This window comes from Bidens hawaiensis, unplaced genomic scaffold (genome assembly GCF_021521415.1).
Source record: "Bidens hawaiensis isolate Kalapana, Puna unplaced genomic scaffold, B.hawaiensis_p1.1 tig00030250_1, whole genome shotgun sequence".
NCBI lineage: Eukaryota > Viridiplantae > Streptophyta > Magnoliopsida > Asterales > Asteraceae > Bidens > Bidens hawaiensis.
Window position 1 is genome coordinate 108,210 of NW_027495041.1, and position 21,568 is coordinate 129,777.

Below are 21,568 nucleotides of genomic sequence, written 5' to 3' on the forward strand. Positions count from 1 at the left end.
AAATACTTTTTTTTTTATTTTTTTCGTATGGATCAAAAGTGAGACCATATATTTATGTTTTTACTTTAGTTGTAATATAACTCATCCATATAATAGAGAATGGATTGGAGAGGTGATTTTGATGGTTTTCATAAAATTTACCCTAAATTATATGGGTTTGACAACTTTAGAGAATGGGTTGAGAATGCTCTAACTGAGCATTCTCAACCCATTCTCTAAAGTTGTCAAACCCATATAATTTAGGGTAAATTTTATGAAAACCATCAAAATCACCTCTCCAATCCATTCTCTATTATATGGATGAGTTATATGGCAACTAAAGTAAATCCCTAAATATAGGGACTCATTTTTTATCCATACCATATAATGTATCACATATCTCCCAATCACCATTTACTATATAATAAGACAAAAGAGAAAAAAATAATAAAGAATTAATTTATGTATATGAATAGGGAATAGAATGTGGAAGAATTTTGAAAAATGATAGATAAATTTATGGAATGATGTTTTTTAGCTAAATTATAGGGAAAATATATGAAATGGGATGTGAATGCTCTTACATATTCATAACTTTTCAAAACTCATTTATTTTGTCTTCTCCATAAGTTAAAGTCCATAAGGCCTTATTTTTTGCCAAACACCTTATATACCTTATTAACTTTCCAAAATGTTTATAAGTTATAGTTTGTTTACACTTATAAAAATTTATTAATAATTGGTCAAATTAGTTATTAGAACTCGATTACATTATTAATGAAATTTATATCTAATAGTTTTTAATTTTTTTAATGGCCATTTGGATCACTAACAAACCAGTAATCCATTGATCATCTTCATTTCAACCCCACCAAAGAAGAGAAAACCCCATGACTCTATATGGAACTCTCGTTTTTGTTACATGTAATTAGACTTCAACCCGAACCTCCTCTTTTTTTTTCAAATTGAAGTCCGTGGGTGGACCCGGAAATGGGTTCATTGGCTTTTAATTATGAGTAAATGTTTACATTAATACATCTGAATAATCATCAAATTAATAACGGTTGTACACCATCATCGTTCTGACTCTTCAATCCTGGTGTCTATTGAGCTACTAGGACTTCAAGAAAACGGCTCCCCTAATCTCTTTTGACTCCTATATTATCCATTTTGCTAGCACTTCTCAAATCCTTCACAACATTTGAATCTTTGTCCTGAGCTACATATTTAAATATGTCAAGAAGTGTTAAAACAACACCTGTCGGAATTGATCTTGGAACAACATATTCATGTGTTGCTGCATGGTTTGATCAGCACAACCGTGTTGAGATCCTTCCTAATGAACAGGGTAACACAATTACTCAGTCATGTGTTGCTTTCAACGATACCGAAATCTTGGTAGGTGAGGGTGCTAAAAACCAAATGACCAGGAACACAAGTAATACAGTATTCGGTAAGTTGATCTCATGTACAACTTTGTTGCTTATCCGTTATCATACATTTTATATACTTTCTTTTTTGCTGATATATATTTAGATGTTAAGCGGATGATGGGTAACAGATTCAGCAATATCAAACTGCAGAAGGACATAGAAACATGGCCTTTTAAGGTGGTTGAAACATCTGATGATAAGCCAATGATTGTAGTTGAACACATGGGTGCAATCAAGGAGTTTTCTGCTGAAGAAATATCTTCCTTGATTCTTAAGAATTTGAAAGAGGCTGCCGAGGCATACCTTGGGACACCTGTTAGAGATGCAGTGATTACCGTCCCGGCTTATTTCAGTGACAAGCAACGACTGGCAACCAAGAATGCGGGTATATTGGCTGGTATCAATGTCATTCGCTTGATCAATGAGCCTACGGCAGCTGCAGTTGCCTATGGTCTTGACAAGTTAGCCGACCCAAGACACCCGCAACAGAAAAATGTTTTTGTCTTTGATTTAGGTGGAGGGACTTTTGATGTGTCACTTCTCACTATCAGCAAGGAAGGGGTCATACGGGTTATAGCGGTGGGTGGCGACACTCATTTGGGTGGAGAGGATTTTGACAAGGCCATGGTTGATCATTGTGTTGAAGAATTTAAGAAAAAACAAAGGAAAGATATAAGTAAAAACGCAAGAGCAATGGGGAGACTGAAAGTTGCATGCGAGAAAGCTAAGAGGGATTTGTCATCAACAACTAGAACTTCCATTGAGATTGATAGCTTGTATGAAGGAACTGATTTTTCATTGAAGTTTACGCGAGCAAAATTTGAGGAGCTAAATGCTGATTTTTTTAATAATTGCATTGAGCATGTGGAAAGTTGTTTGAGAGATGGGAATATGGAAAAACATAATGTTCATGATGTGGTCCTCGTTGGTGGATCGACTAGGATTCCCAAGGTACAACAAATGCTGAGGGAGTTTTTGATGGGAAGGCGCTTAGCAAGAGTATTAAAGCGGATGAAGCTGTCGCTTACGGTGCAGCAGTGTTGGCTGCAAACTTAAGTGGTAATGGCAGTAAGGCTGTGAAGAATTTGTTACTTCAAGATGTCACCCCTTTGTCCCTTGGTACCAGTGTCACATATGAGAAATATATGTGTGTCACATCTGAGCGTTATATGAGTGTCATAATCCCAAGGAACACATCAATACCCACCGTGAAAGAGGAGATTTATTTTACATCGATGGACAACCAAGAAACCATGATAGTAGATGTGTATCAGGGTGAGTGTGCTAAAGTGAAAGACAACATCTACCTTGATGGTATTCCACCAGCCCCTGCTGGTGAGGAAAAAGTGAAGGTTTGCTTTAGCATAGATGCCAATGGTATTATTGATGTTAATGCGGAGTTGTTATCTACTGGTAATAAAAGAAGTATTGTAATTGCGGGGAGTGGAAATGTGTCCAAGGATGACATCAAGAAGATGCTGAAGAAGACTGACCGTTGAGTTCTATTGTCATAATTCGCATGAGTTAAAAGAGCAATGTTAGTGTTTTGCTTTCAAGAAGTTTGTCATCAACTCCAATATCTATTATACTATGCTTTAATTTTTGGATATCGTTGCAATGAAACTATGATTCGAGAATATATTAGAACTTGTTATGATTTCATGGAAATCGATATCAATATTATTTACGAGCCTCATTTTGTTTATGTATTCAAGTTGGTTTCTTTTAGTTAATTTACATCACAACTAATCCTCCTCCACTTTAATCTCTTAACTCTTTTGGAGGCCTGTAGCCATGACTTGCAGACAAGCAATGTTCTTATCTAGATCAGGCACTTGTTTTATCAAACCAATCCACCTGTAGAAGAGTCTCGACTTTGTGCGGAAGAGTCTCGACTTGTCGGTTACTTCTCTAGCTGAGTGGGTAAACAAGGGTAACTTGTTAGTTCGGGTGGGTAAATACGAAAACGCATGTTCTAGTGGTAAAAAATATAACCCTTCTCAGGTGGTTAAGGATTCATGTCCGTGGTGAAAAAATGTGTCGTAGATTTACTTATAAGATTAAACTGTGTTAGCCATTAAAAAGGTAAACTAAACAAAAATAAGGCTGACCTTTTCATTAGTGATATACTTCTATTGAATAATATCTAAAAAGGTTCTATTTAATAATAATAACGCTTAAACTAATAATTAACGTGTCTGGTGTATCATTATTCATTCTGGAAGGAGAACTCCAATGCTTTTGGTTCCTACTGTCACCACTTAGCGGCCTCTGCCACTATGGCAATTGTATCTATTAGAGAGTATTCTGTTGTTGACCATGAGTTTGTTACAGTTGGCTTTGAGTTGTTACAGGTCTAACTAACTCTTAGAGTTAGTTATATATAGAGAGTCTTGTTATTCATTGTAAATCAATCAAAACACAATTAATGAAATACTTACTTTCTCTCATCATTCTTTACTGTTTTCATGGTAGCAGAGCAGGCTCTCTGCTCCGGTAATCTTCTGATCACATTCTAGTCATACTCGTTTTTCATCTCCGATCAAATTCTTTGCTCCGGTGATTGTTCTTTTGCAAAATTATTCAGATCTTAATCAAATCATATTACTGAGTATGAATACATCAGATTCAACATCAGGATCTTCATCTTCAAATGGAGGAAATTCAAGTTATACAACAACACTTCCAAATATTACTCATCTTGCTGCAATAAAATTAGATGAAGACAATTATTTGAACTGGAAGTTTCAAATAGTGACTATTTTGAAGACTCTCGGTCTATTAAAGTTCTTAAATAACAGTTTATTTCCCCCTGAAATTGGATCTGCTGAGCTTGATGATTGGGACAAGCAAGATGGCTATGTTTCAGCATTGATTACTGCTAATCTTTCATCTTCATTAATTCATCTTGCAAGAGGTACGTCTACATCTGTAGAACTGTGGAAAAATCTTGAAGAGTCATTTTCACAACAACTATTTTCTAAGCAAAATCAGTTTCGTACACAATTTCATCTAATAAAACAAAATGGAAGATCAATTACCGAGTACTGTAATGAGGCAAAGTACCTGATTGATTCATTACATGCTGTTGGTGATTCACTCTCTGAATGACATTTAATTCATCAAATCCTCCAAGGTCTTGATCTACAGTTTGAATATTTTGTCACGGATATTGAAAACAATGATTCAAGACCGAGTTTCACTCAATTAAGAGCTAAATTGCTTGCACATGAGGCTCGTATGAAGCAACAATCAATGTTTAAAACTCCTCCAATTGCTGCGATGGCGGCCATGAATATACGACCATCGCATCAGTCTTCTAGTGTTAATCAGGAAACACAAACTGTTTGTCAAATCTGCTCCAAATCCGGTCATCATGCTCGACAGTGTTATTTCCGATATGCACCGCCGTCTCAAGGTCGTGGTAATGGAGGTGTTACCTATAGCGGTGGACCATCGGTGGAGAGGAAATACCGGTGGCCGTTTTCCTCGCAATCGCAGTGGTCGGCAAAGCAATTATGTGTTAGGAGGCCGTGGTTCGTCATGGAATGGCGGAGATTCGCCGTCGTACAGTGGTCGGCAAAGAAATTATGTGTCAGGAGGCCGTGGTTCGTCATGGAATGGCGGAGATTCGCCGTCGTATGGTGGCGGGCGATCGCACTCGGCTAATTTTGCTAATCAATTTACCCCTAATTTCGGCCTTCATTCAGAAATTGATCCACGTTCATCTTATTCAGGTCAAACTGCTGACTCGCATGTCATTTCACCACAATCGGCACCTGGTTACAACCAATTTTCCTTAGGCCCAACTTATCCCTCAAACCCAAATCTAAATCAAGGCATTTTGGGCTCTGGTCCAGTTTCACAACCAGATCAACATGCATTTGTGGGCCCATCTAGCTCAAATCCTTTTGTTGATGCATCACAGTTTGGATCAGCACACTTTCAAAATTGGGTTACAGCTAATAACTCTCATCATGGGTATTCGGCAACATTATCAGATATGTGTCACAAGGTTGAGTCTTGGATTCCGGATTCTGGTGCAAGCGCCCACATGACTTCTGACATTTCTATGGTACATGGTGCAGTATCTTACACAGGTTCAGAGCGCGTTATTGTTGGTAACGGTACGGCGCTCGTTAATTCACATATTGGTCATTCTTTCATGCGCTTATCTCATCGCATTTTACTTCTTAAAAATGTTCTTGTTGTTCTAGCTTTAACCAAAAATCTTTTATCAATTACTTAACTTGTTATTGATCATCCTATTGCTATTATATTCTCACATTTTGGTCTTTCTATTCAGACATTAGCAGGGGATGTCCTCCACCGCATGCCTCCTAGTCCTTATCAACTCTATTCACAATCGGCTACATTTTCCACCTCTCGGGATTTATGGCACTCTCGCTTGGGACATCCATCAGATGACGTGCTTTCACGTCTTTCTTGTTTACATTTGTCTTCTAAAGTGTTGAATAAAAATTGTAATTCTTGTAGTATTTCTAAAGCAACTCGAAAACCATTTACTTCTGTTGTATCTCATTCCACTGTACCTTTGCATATTTTACATTGTGACATTTGGGGGCCTTCACCTACTATATCTCGTATGGGCTATCGTTATTATATTACGTTCATTGATGACTTTAGTCGGTTTACGTGGATGTATCCTTTGACTAACCGCTCTCAAGCGGTTGATTGTTTTTGTCATCTCAAACCTCTTGTTGAGAATCTATTTTCCTGTCGTATTAAATACTTACATTGTGATGGTGCTCCCGAGCTTATTCATGGTCACATGGCCAAATATCTTGCTGATGCTGGAATTGCTTATCGCATATCTTGTCCTTACACACCCCAATAAAATGGGGTTGCCGAGCGGAAAAACCGCCACTTATCTGAGACAGCTCGTGCCTTACTATTTCATGCTCAGCTGCCACAAAAATTCTGGTATGATGCTTTTGCTACAGCAACGTTTCTTATTAATTGTTTACCCTCTCCCGTTTTACATCACTCTTCGCCTTATGAAATTCTCTTTGGATCTCGTCCTGATTACTCTATTCTTCGTACTTTTGGGTGTTTGTGTTATCCGTTTCTTGGCAATATTCGAGCGGATAAGCTCTCACCTAAATCCACTCCATGTTTATTTCTTGGCTATGCTTCTGATCATCGAGGTTATCTTTGTTATGATCCCTCTACATGTCGCATATTTATCTCTCGACATGTTACCTTTCATGAGTCCATATTTTCTATTCCCACTTCTACATCTTCTTCTGACATCTCTCCTCATGTTCCCTTTTCATTTCCTATTTTTCCTCCCACATCGTCATATGCTACTCCTACAATCTCTTCCACTTCTCATTCTTCTTCACTTCATCCATCTTCTCAATCCCCTCCTTTATCATTCACTTCTCCTTCTGTTTCTTCTATCTCTCCTCCTCCTCCTCCTCCTCCACCACCACCCCCACCCCCACCCCCATCTCATCCTATGATCACCCGTTCTCATGATCATACTCGCCAACCTCGACACTTTCCTAATCATGTTCTTTTTCATGCTTGTACTAGTCCTTCTACCGAGCCATCCACCTTTAGCCAGGCTCAGAAGTGGCCTGTTTGGTGGGATGCGATGCGTTCTGAGATTGCAGCCTTGCACTCAAACCAAACTTGGGTCTTGGTTCCCGCTCCTGCCTACGCCAATATTGTTGGTTGTAAGTGGGTTTACAGGATCAAACACAATCCTAATGGGATTGTTAGTCGTTATAAAGCCCGACTTGTTGCCAAGGGCTTTAATCAGACTGAGGGTATTGATTACACTGAGACGTTTAGTCCTGTGGTTAAACCTACTACTATACGTCGTGTTCTATCGGTTGCTTTTTCTCGAGGTTGGGATATTCGTCAGGTTGATGTCAACAATGCCTTCCTTCACGGTGACTTATCGGAGACAGTTTACATGTCTCAGCCTCCTGGATTTGTTGACTCTGATCGACCTCATCATGTTTGTTTGTTGCAGAAGGCTCTATATGGCCTTAAGCAGGCGCCTCGTGCTTGGTTTTCCAAGCTATCTTCTGCACTTATTTCTTTGGGTTTTACTCAATGTATTTCGGATACCTCATTATTTGTCTATAGTCGTGACACGACTATGTGCTATGTATTGGTCTATGTTGATGACATTATTATCACCGGGAGTTGCTCCAGCTTTATGAGAGATTTGATTGAGCACTTACACTCCCAGTTTGCACTCAAAGATCTGGGAAAATTGTCATATTTTCTAGGTGTTCAGGCCACTTTTTTAGATGATGTTCTACATTTGTCACAGCAGCGTTATCTACATGACTTGTTACACCATACCGGTCTTACTGAATGCCGACCTTTGTCTACTCCGGTCTCTTCAGGACAACAATTGTCTCGTTATTTTGGGATTCCTCTTGAAAATCCTACTTTATATAGGAGTACAGTTGGTGCATTACAGTACTTAGTCTTGACTTGTCCTGAGATTGCATATGCTGTCAGCAAGGTTTCTCAGTTTCTTTAGAAACCTACTGATCGTCATTGGGGCGCTGTCAAGCGTATTTTACGGTACCTAAAGGGTACTATTTCTCATGGTTTGAGTTTTCAACGTGCTTCTAGTTTTGATATTCATGCTTATTCTGATGCCGATTGGGCTGGTTGTCCTGATGATCGTCGTTCTACCACTGGCTATTGTGTTTTTCTTGGTCCCAACCTCATTAGTTGGAGTTCCAAGAAACAACATACTGTTGCTCGTTCTAGCACGGAGGCCGAGTATCGAGCTTTAGCTCAAACAGCTGCTGAGCTTTGTTGGATTACATATGTTTTACGAGAGCTTCACATTCCATTATCATGTTCACCGAACCTTTGGTGTGATAATCTTAGAGCTACATATTTAGCAGCCAATCCCGTGTTTCATCAGCGAACGAAACACATCGAGATTGATTTGCATTTTATTCGTGATATGGTTTTGGCGCAGACTCTTTGTGTTCGCTTTGTTCCTACTGTATCTCAGCTAGCTGATGTTCTGACTAAAGGGCTGTCATCTAATCGTTTTGACACTTTGAGGTCCAAGCTTCACGTTGCTGCGCCCGTTTAGCTTGAGGGGGCATATTAGAGAGTATTCTGTTGTTGACCATGAGTTTGTTAAAGTTGACTTTGAGTTGTTACAGGTCTAACTAACTCTTAGAGTTAGTTATATATAGAGAGTCTTGTTATTCATTGTAAATCAATCAAAACACAATTAATGAAATACTTACTTTCTCTATTTAGTTTTTCTCTCATCATTCTTTACTGTTTTCAGTATCCATCATCACAGTTCTACTACTGGTTTGGCAGATTTTTTTGCTGATTTTGGTGGGTTGGAGAAAAAAAAGTGCTTTTAGGTAGTGGACTATAATTTAATTACTTTTAGGTAATCCTCCATCTGAGACGGCGGATAACAGGTACACGCAAGCAAGCTTTCCACCTGTGTCTCCAAGTCGAATGCCATGTCAATGGGTAATACACGTGGAATCCTCTATCTAAGATAGAGGACTACATAAACTCATTTCACCAACATTCACCGAGGACTTACCATATGGAATCTCATTTTTTACCTCCTGGACACGTGTCACAACCCCTGAAATCCTCTACCTCAAATAGAGGATTGTCACACAAAGAATCTCATTTTTTACCACCAACGTTTTCAAAGAGCGAATTTTCGGATTGACCAAAATCTAGGTTTCAAATGTTGGGGATGATTCAGGAAGGAGAGCATTTACAATATCCTTCACGTCTACAAACAGATCTGGTTGACTTGGGGCCAAACCAAAACCAACCTCAAAGGACACGTAGGAGGAACATGAGAAGAGGTGGTGTCTTAATGGACGAAGAAGCGGGGACCTCGAGTGTCCAAAACCTGTTTAATGATGACATGGAGACGATATAGAGAATCGTCAATGATCAATATCCCGAAGTTACGCCACCACAGGTGGGTTGCAACCTAGATTTTGGTCAATCCGAAAATTCGCTCTTTGAAAACGTTGGAGGTAAAAAATGAGATTCTTTGTGTGACAATCCTCTATTTGAGATAGAGGATTTCAGGGGTTGTGACACGTGTCCAGGAGGTAAAAAATGAGATTCCATTTGGTAAGTCCACGGTGACTGTTGGTAAAATGAGTTTATGTAATCCTCTATCTCAGATAGAGGATTCCACGTGTATTACCCATTGACATGGCATCCGAGTTGGAGACACAGGTGGAAAGCTTGCTTGCGTGTACCTGTAATCCGCCATCTCAGTTGGAGGATTACCTAAAGGTAATTAAATTGTAGTCCACTACCTAAAAGCATTTTTTTTCTCCAACCCACCTAAATCAACAAAAAAATCTGGTTTGGCACTCATATTGCACTCTTTGGAAGAAAATTGCAAGTCGATAGTTTGGTCCATAAACGAAAATATTAATATACGTATTGGTTTGGTGTTATTTCACTATCTACAGCTACTGAACTTCCGTGAGTTCATGCTTTTGCATTGTGCCAGTTTGAGTTTGAACTTAATATTTCAAAGGTTACACATAATCCATGGTTTGATTAGAGTATTAATTTGATCCGGGTATATCAGTGAATGTTTATTAAATGTGTTATGTAAAATATGAAATTGTCAATCCAAACACCAAAGAAATTGAATCAAAGAATTGAACAAAGAAAAAAGCCTCAAGTGGTTGGAGCTTCCTATTGATTCGTTACTGAATAGTTACATTTGCTGAATATGAAATATGATTACAATGAGCAGAAAACTAGAAAAACAAGAGTGCACAAAATGATCTAATCTATCATCGATGCATCTTATATATATCCGCTCATTGCAACAAACCCAAGCATGGTTAACGGACTCAAGTTAACTACTAGAAAAATACTAATATGCCCATGCCCTTTAGACGTGGCTGACTTTGACCGCAACACTTGATATACAATAATCTCCACTTAGTGCAAGATCAAACAAACAAATATTTAGCTCAGTTAAGAGAGGGATAAATCATAAATATTGTGGAAGTCTTGGCATATGCATGTTGTGTGTGTGTGTGGTTATGTGTGGGGGGGGGGGGGGTGGGGTGAACCATCTGTTGACAACTTATATATTTGTGAATGTACCTCCAAGTAATTCAATATATAGCTGAACTCTTTGCATTCCCAGTGTCGTGGGGGTTATCAATGTTAGGATTAAACACACACACACACGAACTGAGCACGACACGAAAGCAATAAATGAACACGAGGATTTAACCTAGTTCGGTCTAAACTGACCTACGTCCACGGGTGGCAACTAGGTATATCTTTATTGAGTGACAATGATTATAAGTACATAACAATCATATATATAGAGATGCTACTAGGGTTATTAGTATCTTATTAAACAAGAAATCCAAACCGGGCCGGGCTTTCCCTTTGGACTTCAAATAATGAACCGGGCCTACACCGAAAGGCCTACGAAACCCAACAAACTCCCACTCGGGGGCCTTGAGTACTCTCGTCTGCACTCCTGATTGTACTTCTGTAATCTAAACATTTAACTTCTAGTTTCCACCGCATTCTCATCAATTAACCTGGAGGCCCGTTGAAGCTCCTCGGAGCTCCAACACGTCAGTCACGGCTAAAACTGCCTTTGAACCGTTCTCTGTCCCTACCGGCTCCCACTGAAACAAACTACCGGATCCTGAGATACCCTGAGAACAAACACTCTTCATATTCAACAAGCAATTCAGTGGAGAGACTTTAACAGCCGGAATACTGGTTTTCTTAATCCACTGTCGACCTGGAACTGTAACGGAAACACGACCTGTGCTCCCACTGTCACGATGTCCTTTGACTGATTTAACCTTCCTAGCTCGTTCATCCTGAATCTTCACTCTGGCTCTGGGTTTGTTACTTGCAAAACGAACCTTCTTTTGTCCATGAGATTCTGTGAACCGGACTTTGTCTTTCACCAAAACTGGATCCACTCCTTTCGATGACATATCGACCATATACAACGAATCCATTTTCTTGCCACGAGCAACCACAAGATTCCATTTGACTACTTTCCACTGCCCATTCCCGAACTTAACATCGTGCCCCTGGTCATCCAACTGCCCAACTGAAATCAAACGTTTCTTCAAACTTGGAATAACCCTCACGTCTTTCAAAGTCCAAGAAGTACCGGCTGAAGTGATCAAATCAACATCTCCTATACCCGTAACCTCTAAAATATCATCATTCGCTAGTCGAACCTTTCCAAAATCCACAAACTTTAGATTCTTCATCGTTTCACTACAGTGAGTGGCATGAAACGATGCACCGGAATCCATCACCCAAGAATCAACATTATTCTCAACACTAAGAACTAAAAACTCATCACTACTGACTCTGTCATCTGTGTCGTCTTCTGCATTCACATCTTTCTTACCATTCGGACATTGATTCCTGAAGTGTCCCTTCTCTTTACAACCCCATCATTCAATATCTTTACGAGTCTTAGACTGACTCCTCTTCCTGCTCCCACTGCCTCGTTGTTTTTCCCTACCCCTGCCTTCTGTGACTAATATATTACTTGCTGATTCACCTGAACTTCCGTGTCTTGAATCTTCTCCAAGAATCAAATCCCGAATCCCATCAAAAGTAATTTTTGTAGACGAACTACAAACCGCAGTCACTGTTTGCGACCAACTTTCGGGCAAAGAGGATAATAACAAAAGACCTTGAACTTCATCATCAAACTTAATGCCAACTGACACTAAGCGGGAGAGGTTCGAATTAAGATTATTAATATGTGTTGTAACTGGCCCATCCTCTTTCATTCTAGTTGTCACAAGCTCTCGGATAAGATAGACCTTATTCGCTGCCGAAGGCTTCTCATATATGTTGGATAGTGCCTCCACCATACCACGGGCTGTGGTTTATTTCATGATGTTAAACGCCACATCTTCTGACAACGACAGTGTAATACAAGCCCTAGCTTTCTTGTCTAACTTCTTCCACTCCACTTCTGACAACTTTTCTGGTTTTTCATCCTCAAGCACTACATCCAAGTCTTTCTGACAAAGTAGCGCCTTAATCTGCATCTTCCACCAACCAAACTTCTGTCCATCAAACTTCTGTATCGAAACCTTTCCGTCTTCTGCCATGACAATGACTAAAACGAAAAACTGAATAAAACAGAGACAGACACAACAATCACACGGGCCTGAACTTAACAACTGTTCTTCTGAACTCTGTTAAACAATCAACCTATTTAAACATGCAGCGGAATAACGAACTGTAAATCAGAAAATTAAAACTTTAACTGAAATGATAAAACCTGACAAACGCGGTTGGCACTGGTTTTGGTTTCTTTAACGCTTTTTCTGATTGACAGCGGTTCCTAAAAAAATAGGTTCTTTATTTAATTGTTCTTGGCTCTTACTTTACCAAATAGGTTCTCAACCTAAATTATTTCCGGATGAAACTGCTCAAAATTTTGAGCCACAAGCCTAAACTGACAGGTTTAGGCCTTGCCCTTGTTCCCAGCCCACTTAACTAAAGGAAAGAAAACAAAGGGCCTCCTGCCCAATGATTTCCACAGCCGAAAACTGAACTCCAAGAAACACAAATTAATTCTTGTTTCTTCTTTGGTCAAACGCAACAGCAGGAACACAAAAGAGAAAATGACACTCAATCAAACAATTGGTGGTTACAGCTTTCGAAGAGAACCAACAAAATATAACAGATCTCGTTTTTTTTATAATCTCTGTGACGGCACAGAAAACTCAACCGGCAGCAAGTGGTTACGCGACAGAACCTTAGCTCCGATCTCTTGTGCGGCGGCGACAAAAGAGACTGGTTCAAACGTGTTCTCTGTGTGTAACGAACCTAAGCTCTTGATACCACTTGTTAGGATTAAACACACGCATATGAACTGAACACGACACGAAAGCAATAAATGAACACGAGGATTTAACGTGGTTCGGTCTAAGCTGACCTACGTCCACGGGTGGCAACTAGGTATATCTTTATTGAGTGACATGATTACAACTACATGACAAACATATATATAGAGAGATGCGACTAGGGTTAGTATCTTATTAAACAAGAAATTCAAACCGGGTCGGGCCTGGCCTGCCCTTTGGACTTCAAATAATAAACCGGGCCTACACCAAAAGGCCTACGAAACCCAACAATCAAAAGGTCGTATATAAGGTTTATATAGGTCAAAAATATATTTAACTGATTTTATGCTGTATTTTAAAGGCGAAGAATGATAAGGTTTTCAGTGGTAAACGCTTAGAAGCGGATAAATTTTTGGTCAGTATTGTTGGGCGAGTGGATTAACTAAATGGTTTGGTTTGGTTTGGTTTGTTTACTAAATATTTCCTGTTTTTTTTTTCTATTTAATCAATGATTTATTATGTTTAATGAAATGGTAAATCTCTTGTTGAATCGATGGTTTTCGGTCTTTCTTGCTAGAGAATTCCCAGCCCATTCTCTAAGTTGTCAAACCCATATAATTTATGGTAAATTTTGAGAAAATTATCAAAATCACCTCTCCAACCCATTCCTTATTACATGGATGAATTACATGGCAACCAAAGTAAAAACCTAAATATAGAGACTCACTTTTGATACATACCATATAATATATCAACTATCTGCCAATCACCATATACTATATAACAAGACAAAAGAGAAAAAAAATAATAAAACAAGAGTTTATGAATATGAATAGGGAATAGAATGTGAAAGATTTTTGAAAAATGATAGATAAATTTATGAAATGGTGTTTTTTTAGCTAAATTATAGGAAAAAATATATGAAATGGGATGTGAATGCTCTTACTCATGGTTCGTGGGGGCAATCTTATAATTCCATCACATAATGGAAGGAAAGTGAATTCCACTAATCGAAGGAAAGCTTTCAAAATCCTGTTCCTTAACCAACCAAGCGCAATTTTGGAGTGAATGTTTTCCTATTCAAATTACAATTCCTGTTAATTAACTCCATAAACCAAACGACCCCTAAGACAATCATGCGAGATTTAATCACAAACTAATATATGTGAGCTAGTTTACAAAACCTGAATGTGTGAAATAAAAGGTTGAAAATATTAAAATAGTTTCTAATAATAATGCAATAAAACAATAGTAAGTATGAAAGTAATTAAATAGAAATATGGACGCTGACTCTTGGTTCCATGCACGCTGCCTGTTGCACTTCCTGGAGTTCAAGAAACCAATTCTTTATATGGACTCCTCGAAGCAGTTTCAAGAAACCAATTTACCAACGTTGCTGGAAGATCTTGAACGTCAAGGATCAGGTAATAGTTGATAAGGACATGCTAGTTTAGAACGGTGCTTGGCTCATATTCATGCTAGTTGAGAACGTTGCTGGAAGTGTTAGGATCGACAACACCTGTTGAACACGAATTGCGGAATACACACGAACAACTGAACACTCGGACCACACACTCTCCCTCTCTGCCACTCAAGAACACAAGGTGAACACAAAGATTTAACGTGGTTCGGTCGCTACACTGCAACCTACGTCCACCAGGTAACTAGGAGTTTAAAATTACTTGTGATGGTGCAAAACAGATACAAGATCAGTCTCTTATATAGAGATTATATAGAAATTTGTCTAACAAAGAAATTAATGCTGCAGAAGAAAATGGATAACACACAGTGTCTTGAGCAACTTCTTTTGACAGGCTACAAACATGGTTGCAGTTTTCACACATGTTTTTCTGCCTCTGTTTTGACAAACCACAAGAGTGGCTTCACAATCAACAGGAAGATCTTGAACGTCAAGGATCAGGTAATAGTTAAACTGTAAACACATATCATTATTCTGGTTGCATTAATTTGATATATAATAAAGTGGTTATTCGATTTTAAGTTGATTTTAAAACTTATAATATAATGTTTTTGATATTGTATTTGTTGGCAGTTTCACTAACATTACAAATGGCATTCATTGTATTTACTTATAGTCTTTGTTTACAGCTACTAGTCCAAGATGACGACAACAGTTAAAACTATTCCAATCGGTATTGATCTTGGAACAACATACTCGTGTGTCGCTGTCTGGTTTGATCAACACAACCGTGTTGAGATTCTTCCTAATGAACAGGGAAACAAAATCACCCCATCATGTGTGGCTTCTAACCACACTGAACTTTTAATAGGTGAGGGGGCCAAAAACCAAATTGCCAGGAATCCTAACAACACAGTTTTTGGTAAGTTTGATTGATATAAAAAACTTTGATATTTAACAATGTTTCATTTAGTATATAATTTGCTAATTGTTAAAGTTTATGAGCTTTCACATTTGCTAAACTTCAGATGTTAAGCGTATGATGGGATGCAGATTTGACAATAACAAATTGCAGAAAAACATGGAATCATGGCCTTTTAAGGTAATTGAAGGACCTAAAGATAAGCCAATGATTGTACTAGAACACATGGGTACCGACAAGGAATTTTCACCGGAGGAAATATCTTCTTTGATTTTAAAGAAGTTGAAAGAAGCTGCTGAGGCATACCTTGGAACAATGGTTACAGATGCAGTAATTACGGTCCTTGCATATTTCAGTGACAAGCAACGACAGGCAACAAAGGATGCTGGAACACTGGCTGGTCTCAATGTCGTGATCTTGATTAGCGAGCCCACAGCAGCTGCAATTGCGTACGGTCTAGACAAGATTTCAGACCCAACCCACCCACAACAGAAAAACGTTTTTGTTTTTGATTTAGGTGGAGGGACGTTTGATGTGTCACTTCTCACTATCAGCAGGGACGGAACCATAAATGTTAAAGCAGTGGGCGGTGACACTCATTTGGGTGGAGAGGATTTTGACAAGGCCATCGTTGATCATTGTGTACAAGAGTTTAAGAGAAGACAAAGGAGGGATATTAGTAAAAATGCAAGAGCAATGGGGAGATTGAAAGTTGCGTGTGAGAAAGCAAAGAGGGACCTGTCTTCAACAGCTGAAACCTCAATTGATATTGATTGCTTGTATGATGGAACAGATTTTTCAATGAAGGTCACCCGGGCTAAATTTGAGGCTTTGAATGCTAGTTTTTTTGAGAAGTGCAATGAGCATGTAGAAAATTGTTTAAGAGATGGGAATATGCACAAAAATAATGTGGATGATATAGTTCTTGTTGGTGGCTCAACTAGAATTCCTAAGATACAACAAATGTTGGGTGAGTTTTTTGATTGGAAAACACTCTGCAAGAGCATTAATGCAGATGAAGCTGTTGCTTATGGTGCAGCGGTGTTGGCTGCAAACTTAAGTGGTAATGGCAATAAAGCTGTGAAAGATTTGATACTTTTGGATGTCACTCCTTTGTCCCTTGGTATCTCATTAGAGGGAGGATATATGAGTGTACTTATTCCAAGGAACACACCAATACCCACCTTGAAGGAGGGTAGTTATACGACATCTGTGGACGATCAAGAGGTCATCTTAATCTCCGTGTATCAAGGTGAGTGCAAAGAAGGCAAAGACAACATTTTCCTTGATGAATTCTGTCTTCATGGAATTCCACCAACCCCTGCTGGTAAAGAAGAATCTAAGGTTAGCTTTAGCATAGATGCCAATGGTATTCTTGATGTCTCAGCTGAGTTGGTGTCTACGGGTAACAAAAGAAGTATAGTAATTGCGGGGAGTGGAAACGTTTCCAAGGATTACATTGAGAAGATGCTGAGAAAGGTTGACCTTTGAACTCTATTGTTATAAGTAGCATGGCGGTATTAAAACAAGAGCTTTGTTAATGTTTTGCCTTCAAGAAGTTCTTTATCAACTCCATATCACATTGCTATATAACCTCTGTGTTTCTTAAGAATATGTAAGAACTTGTTATGGTTTATGGAAATCAATGTTATTTACAAGCCTTGTTTTCTTTTATGTATTCAAGTTGGTTTTGTTTAGTTATTTTTAATTACAACTGAATCTACCTCCTCTGTTTTCTTTTTTCTTCCTCCTTTTAATTAGTTGCGTACCGAACCACAATAAAACTTAACGCTTAGTGCAATTAAGGTTATGAAAGATGATTCAAATCTGAATATAGTGTGATCCTTGGAGGTCTGTAGCCATGACTTACAGACAAGCGTGGTTCTCACACATCGATAAGGTGATGGAATTAATCCCGATCTCGTTAGTTTGTTAAAGAGTAATTAAAAATCAGTTAAGGACTCTTAACTCTGTTAGTAAAGGGTGCTAACGTAATATATGTAATTAGTAGGCTAGATATGTAATTATTGTAAATAGATCAACCTTTATGTCGCGCCCCCTTCGTGAAACCGACAGTAGACTAGACACATCTTGTTGGTTATTTTAGTGTTATTGGATTAACTTGTCGATCGAGGAAATAACGTTAGAGATTAAACGAGTTAGGTGACGCGGGAGTGCGGGCTCAAATTAATTATAATGTTATTTGGGCTTTATTATTGGATTTTATACTTGGGTTTAAGTAATTAATTTACTTGGGCTTAAGGCTAATATTAGATGGGCTTATAATTAATTTGTTTGGGCTCATGTGGGAATTAATAAAAACATATTGATCGAGATTTTCCCTGGAAGAATTCCAATCTAATGATCTCTCGAGACGCACATACAGAGAGAACGACGGTTACTGGTTCTCTCTGGATCTTCATCAAGAACAATAAAATTCAATTCCATGTACAGAAAATCTCTGTCTTATCCGATAAATCATTGTGTGTAACCCGCAAATAGGTTTATCTGAAAGTGATTCACGATTCAGAGATTAATCCAGACAATTGTTCAATAAACCAAGATTGAAATCAATATTACAGGTTTGCATTAATGATCGAATTCATCCTCCAGGTACGCAATATATATAACAAAGATAAACCTATTCAGGTTTGATTTGGTAATTAACTGGTTCGGTTAATATGCCTGGGTTAGAATGGAAGTTTTATTGAAACCTATTTTTGCATATAGTGATTATAATTTGTATGGTATAGTGATTTGATTGAAATTGATCAGATAGGTGTTGGAATTTCGATTGCAATTACATGTTTTGTGGCATGTGATAATTCAGTAGGACGGTTATGTTGAATTATCATACATATGTGAATAAATTTCATATGATATCATTAATTAATATATTAATATGTTTTATAAAAGTATGATTTTATCTTCAGTCTAATTTGAAGATGGTAATTCAATCATTAGAAAACTGAGAATTGTTTATATTATATTACAAATGGACATAAACCAATTATGAGTGAATAATATATGCGTTTAAATCTTCAACAAATTGGTTTATATTCATGGTATCATGCTTTATATCTACCATGGTACATTTTATGAATTCATCTTCAAGATAGAAAGAATGATTTATGCAAGTATGAAAATATATGACACATGGTCATATGAATGTCTAGGATTTTTATGATGCATTTATTGGTATTAAGTTCCTTAAATGTGAAACTTTTGTATATATTAACTGAAAAGTTATGCATCAATCACTAAATACAATTTGTGATTTCAATAACTCCATCGAAGATTCCATATGATTAAATTTTAGTGGAATTCATAGAGACTGGCCACTTATCTATAGTGTTTCTCTTTGAAAAGTTTGAAAAGCTACAATGAATAGATAAGTAATCGATATCTAAATTTGATGACATATATATCAAAACATAAGAGTCTAGTGCGATGTTTGTGACTGTTAATTAAATAAAATTTCTTCAAAAAGTTTTTATTTTAAACACATTATGGATAGATTTAATGTGTGACGGTTAGCTTACTATGAAATGGATATCCAGTAAACAGAAATCGTGACTCCTCTTGTTCATATATGATTGAGTTTGTGAGTAGTAAATCATGAGTTTTGTAATTTATTCAGTTTGCCATTAAGGACATGTTGATAAGAAGTATTAATGAAGATGTTTGTTTAGATGGTACACACATGGGGTTGATGGGCCACGACCCGGGTAATAATTAACTCATTAGAAGTACACAAGTTGGAAAACCCTTTGGGATGTGAAATAAAGGAAACTCGATCTTCGGATTTGTTATTGGACTCGAAAAGTCTAATGGTTTTAAAATAATTCGGTGAAGAATTATTTTTGGTTTATTTCTTATTCCTAATATGTACAGGATGACATGCTTGCATGGTGAATGGACTTGGGTGATACGAGTCATGTATACAAGGATCTAAGATGGTTTGAAGAATTCAAATCATATGAAAACGGATATATACTTAGGATGTGAAGTGTAAAATTTGACTTGTATTGACTTCTGAAAAACATTTGTTTTAGATTATGTGTTGTATGTTTTATGGATTAAAAAGAATCTATTGTCTAGTGGAACCAGGTTATTAAGTCAGATAAATATATTTTATCTTGACATGAACCTTTGTTGGATTGGATATTCCTGTAATGGAGTATTTAAACCAAATATTAATGTCTCATTTATTATTGAATATGTTTGTATGTCATAATTATTGCAAAGTAGCGTAGACTATGTGTATATATTGTGACGTGCCACATTAGGCCATGTGAATTATTTTGGAGTGAAAAGAAAAATAGAATCTTGAAGGAACTTAGTTTAGATATAAAGGATTAGGGGGAGGTTTATGTTATCCTACGTATAATAATAAAAGGGAGTAACAATGGTATAGATGATTCAATTTCATTATACTGAGAAAGTATTGAAGAAATTCAATCAGTTTGATTGTTATTTGGTTAGCACTCCTATATGTAGATCCTAATATCAAGTTTATGTCTAATCAAGGTGATTCTATTTCACAATTAGAATATTCAAAATTAATTGGATATTTGATGTATGCTATGATTGCACAAAAGACTTACATAGTGTATGTTGTGGGTAATCCTAGTGCTCACAAGTAGTAAACAAACTACTTAACTATGGATGTGTATTCTCTTTTGGAGAAGGTTTCATTTTTTAGGTAATTAAGGAATGAATTTGCATCATTTAACAATGGAATTCGAGTTTCTAGCATTTGCAACAATTGATAAAAGTGGTTGAATGGCTAATAAACCATGATTACAAAATTCCATTGTGGTCGAACCGATATCACAAAAATCTATCAGGTGTGATAGTGATGACTATGTCAAATGTATAATGAAAGTCTAGACGGTTATATGTTATACAATACTATGTGTGATATCAGTTGATTTGTAATATATGAGTATAATTTGACTGATGATCTAACTAGAAGGTTAGGAAGAGATCTCGTGAACATATCAGTCATGGGGATGGGTTTAAAGTCCATACATTAATATCATATGTCAACACACCCAATTCCCATCTAATACAACGTTAGATGCTGAATTTAATGCGGAAAACTTGTCATATAGATATTGGAACACAATATCATAAACATCCAAAGGTTGGTGTTCGGACAGCGAGATAAAGTAGGTTGAAGTATAGCTTCTTAATAGTTCATTGATAAATTGCATTGCGGGTGCGAGAATAATGAACTACCTATAAGAATATGAAGTTTAGCCGCTTCAAGAAGCTTTGGACTTGAGCTTTGATATATTCTTTGAAGGATTAGGACACAGGCTAGTAAAACATTGTGTCGAGTAGAATTTGGATTTATAAACGTATGTGTATTTTGTCTTGAAGTATTCAAATGGATAGCAAGGGTTCAATCCATAGGACACCCCGATATTCGAATATTTTGATCCTGTAATTTACTAAGATGAAAATTCAATCAGTAGGACATTTTCATTTATACATACGTTTGTGTTTCTGTGACGATGGTTAAGTTATCATGGATATCTCTAAAATAGGGGAGGATTGTTGGTTATTTTAGTGTTATTGGATTAACTTGTCGATCGAGGAAATAACGTTAGAGATTAAATGAGTTAGGTGACGCGGGAGTGCGGGCTCAATTTAATTATAATGTTATTTGAGCTTTATTATTGGATTTTATACTTGGGTTTAAGTAATTAATTTACTTGGGCTTAAGGCTAATATTAGATAGGCTAATAATTAATTTGTTTGGGCTCATGTGGGAATTAATAAAAACATATTGATCGAGATTTTCCTTGGAAGAATTCCAATCTAATAATCTCTCGAGACACACATACAGAGAGAACGACGGTTACTGGTTCTCTCTGGATCTTCATCAAGAACAATAAAATTCAATTCCATGTACAGAAAATCT

At 37.3% G+C, this 21,568-nt stretch overlaps 2 protein-coding genes and 1 pseudogene across 2 annotated transcripts; all 3 read left to right on the forward strand.

Annotated features, from left to right (window-relative positions):
* Positions 1-1,133: 1,133 nt before the first annotated feature.
* On the forward strand, positions 1,134-3,127 carry LOC143580134 (heat shock cognate 70 kDa protein-like; annotated as a pseudogene).
* An 898-nt stretch (positions 3,128-4,025) lies between these two features.
* Positions 4,026-4,523, forward strand: LOC143580139 (uncharacterized). Its single transcript, XM_077063249.1, has one exon. It carries the CDS (start codon positions 4,026-4,028, stop codon positions 4,521-4,523), a length of 498 nt encoding a protein of 165 aa, XP_076919364.1.
* A 10,750-nt stretch (positions 4,524-15,273) lies between these two features.
* On the forward strand, positions 15,274-17,169 carry LOC143580129 (heat shock 70 kDa protein 3-like). Its single transcript, XM_077063245.1, has 2 exons — positions 15,274-15,636; positions 15,743-17,169. Exons 1-2 carry the CDS (start codon positions 15,417-15,419, stop codon positions 17,125-17,127), a joined length of 1,605 nt encoding a protein of 534 aa, XP_076919360.1. The 5' UTR covers positions 15,274-15,416; the 3' UTR covers positions 17,128-17,169.
* The last annotated feature ends 4,399 nt before the right edge of the window (positions 17,170-21,568 follow it).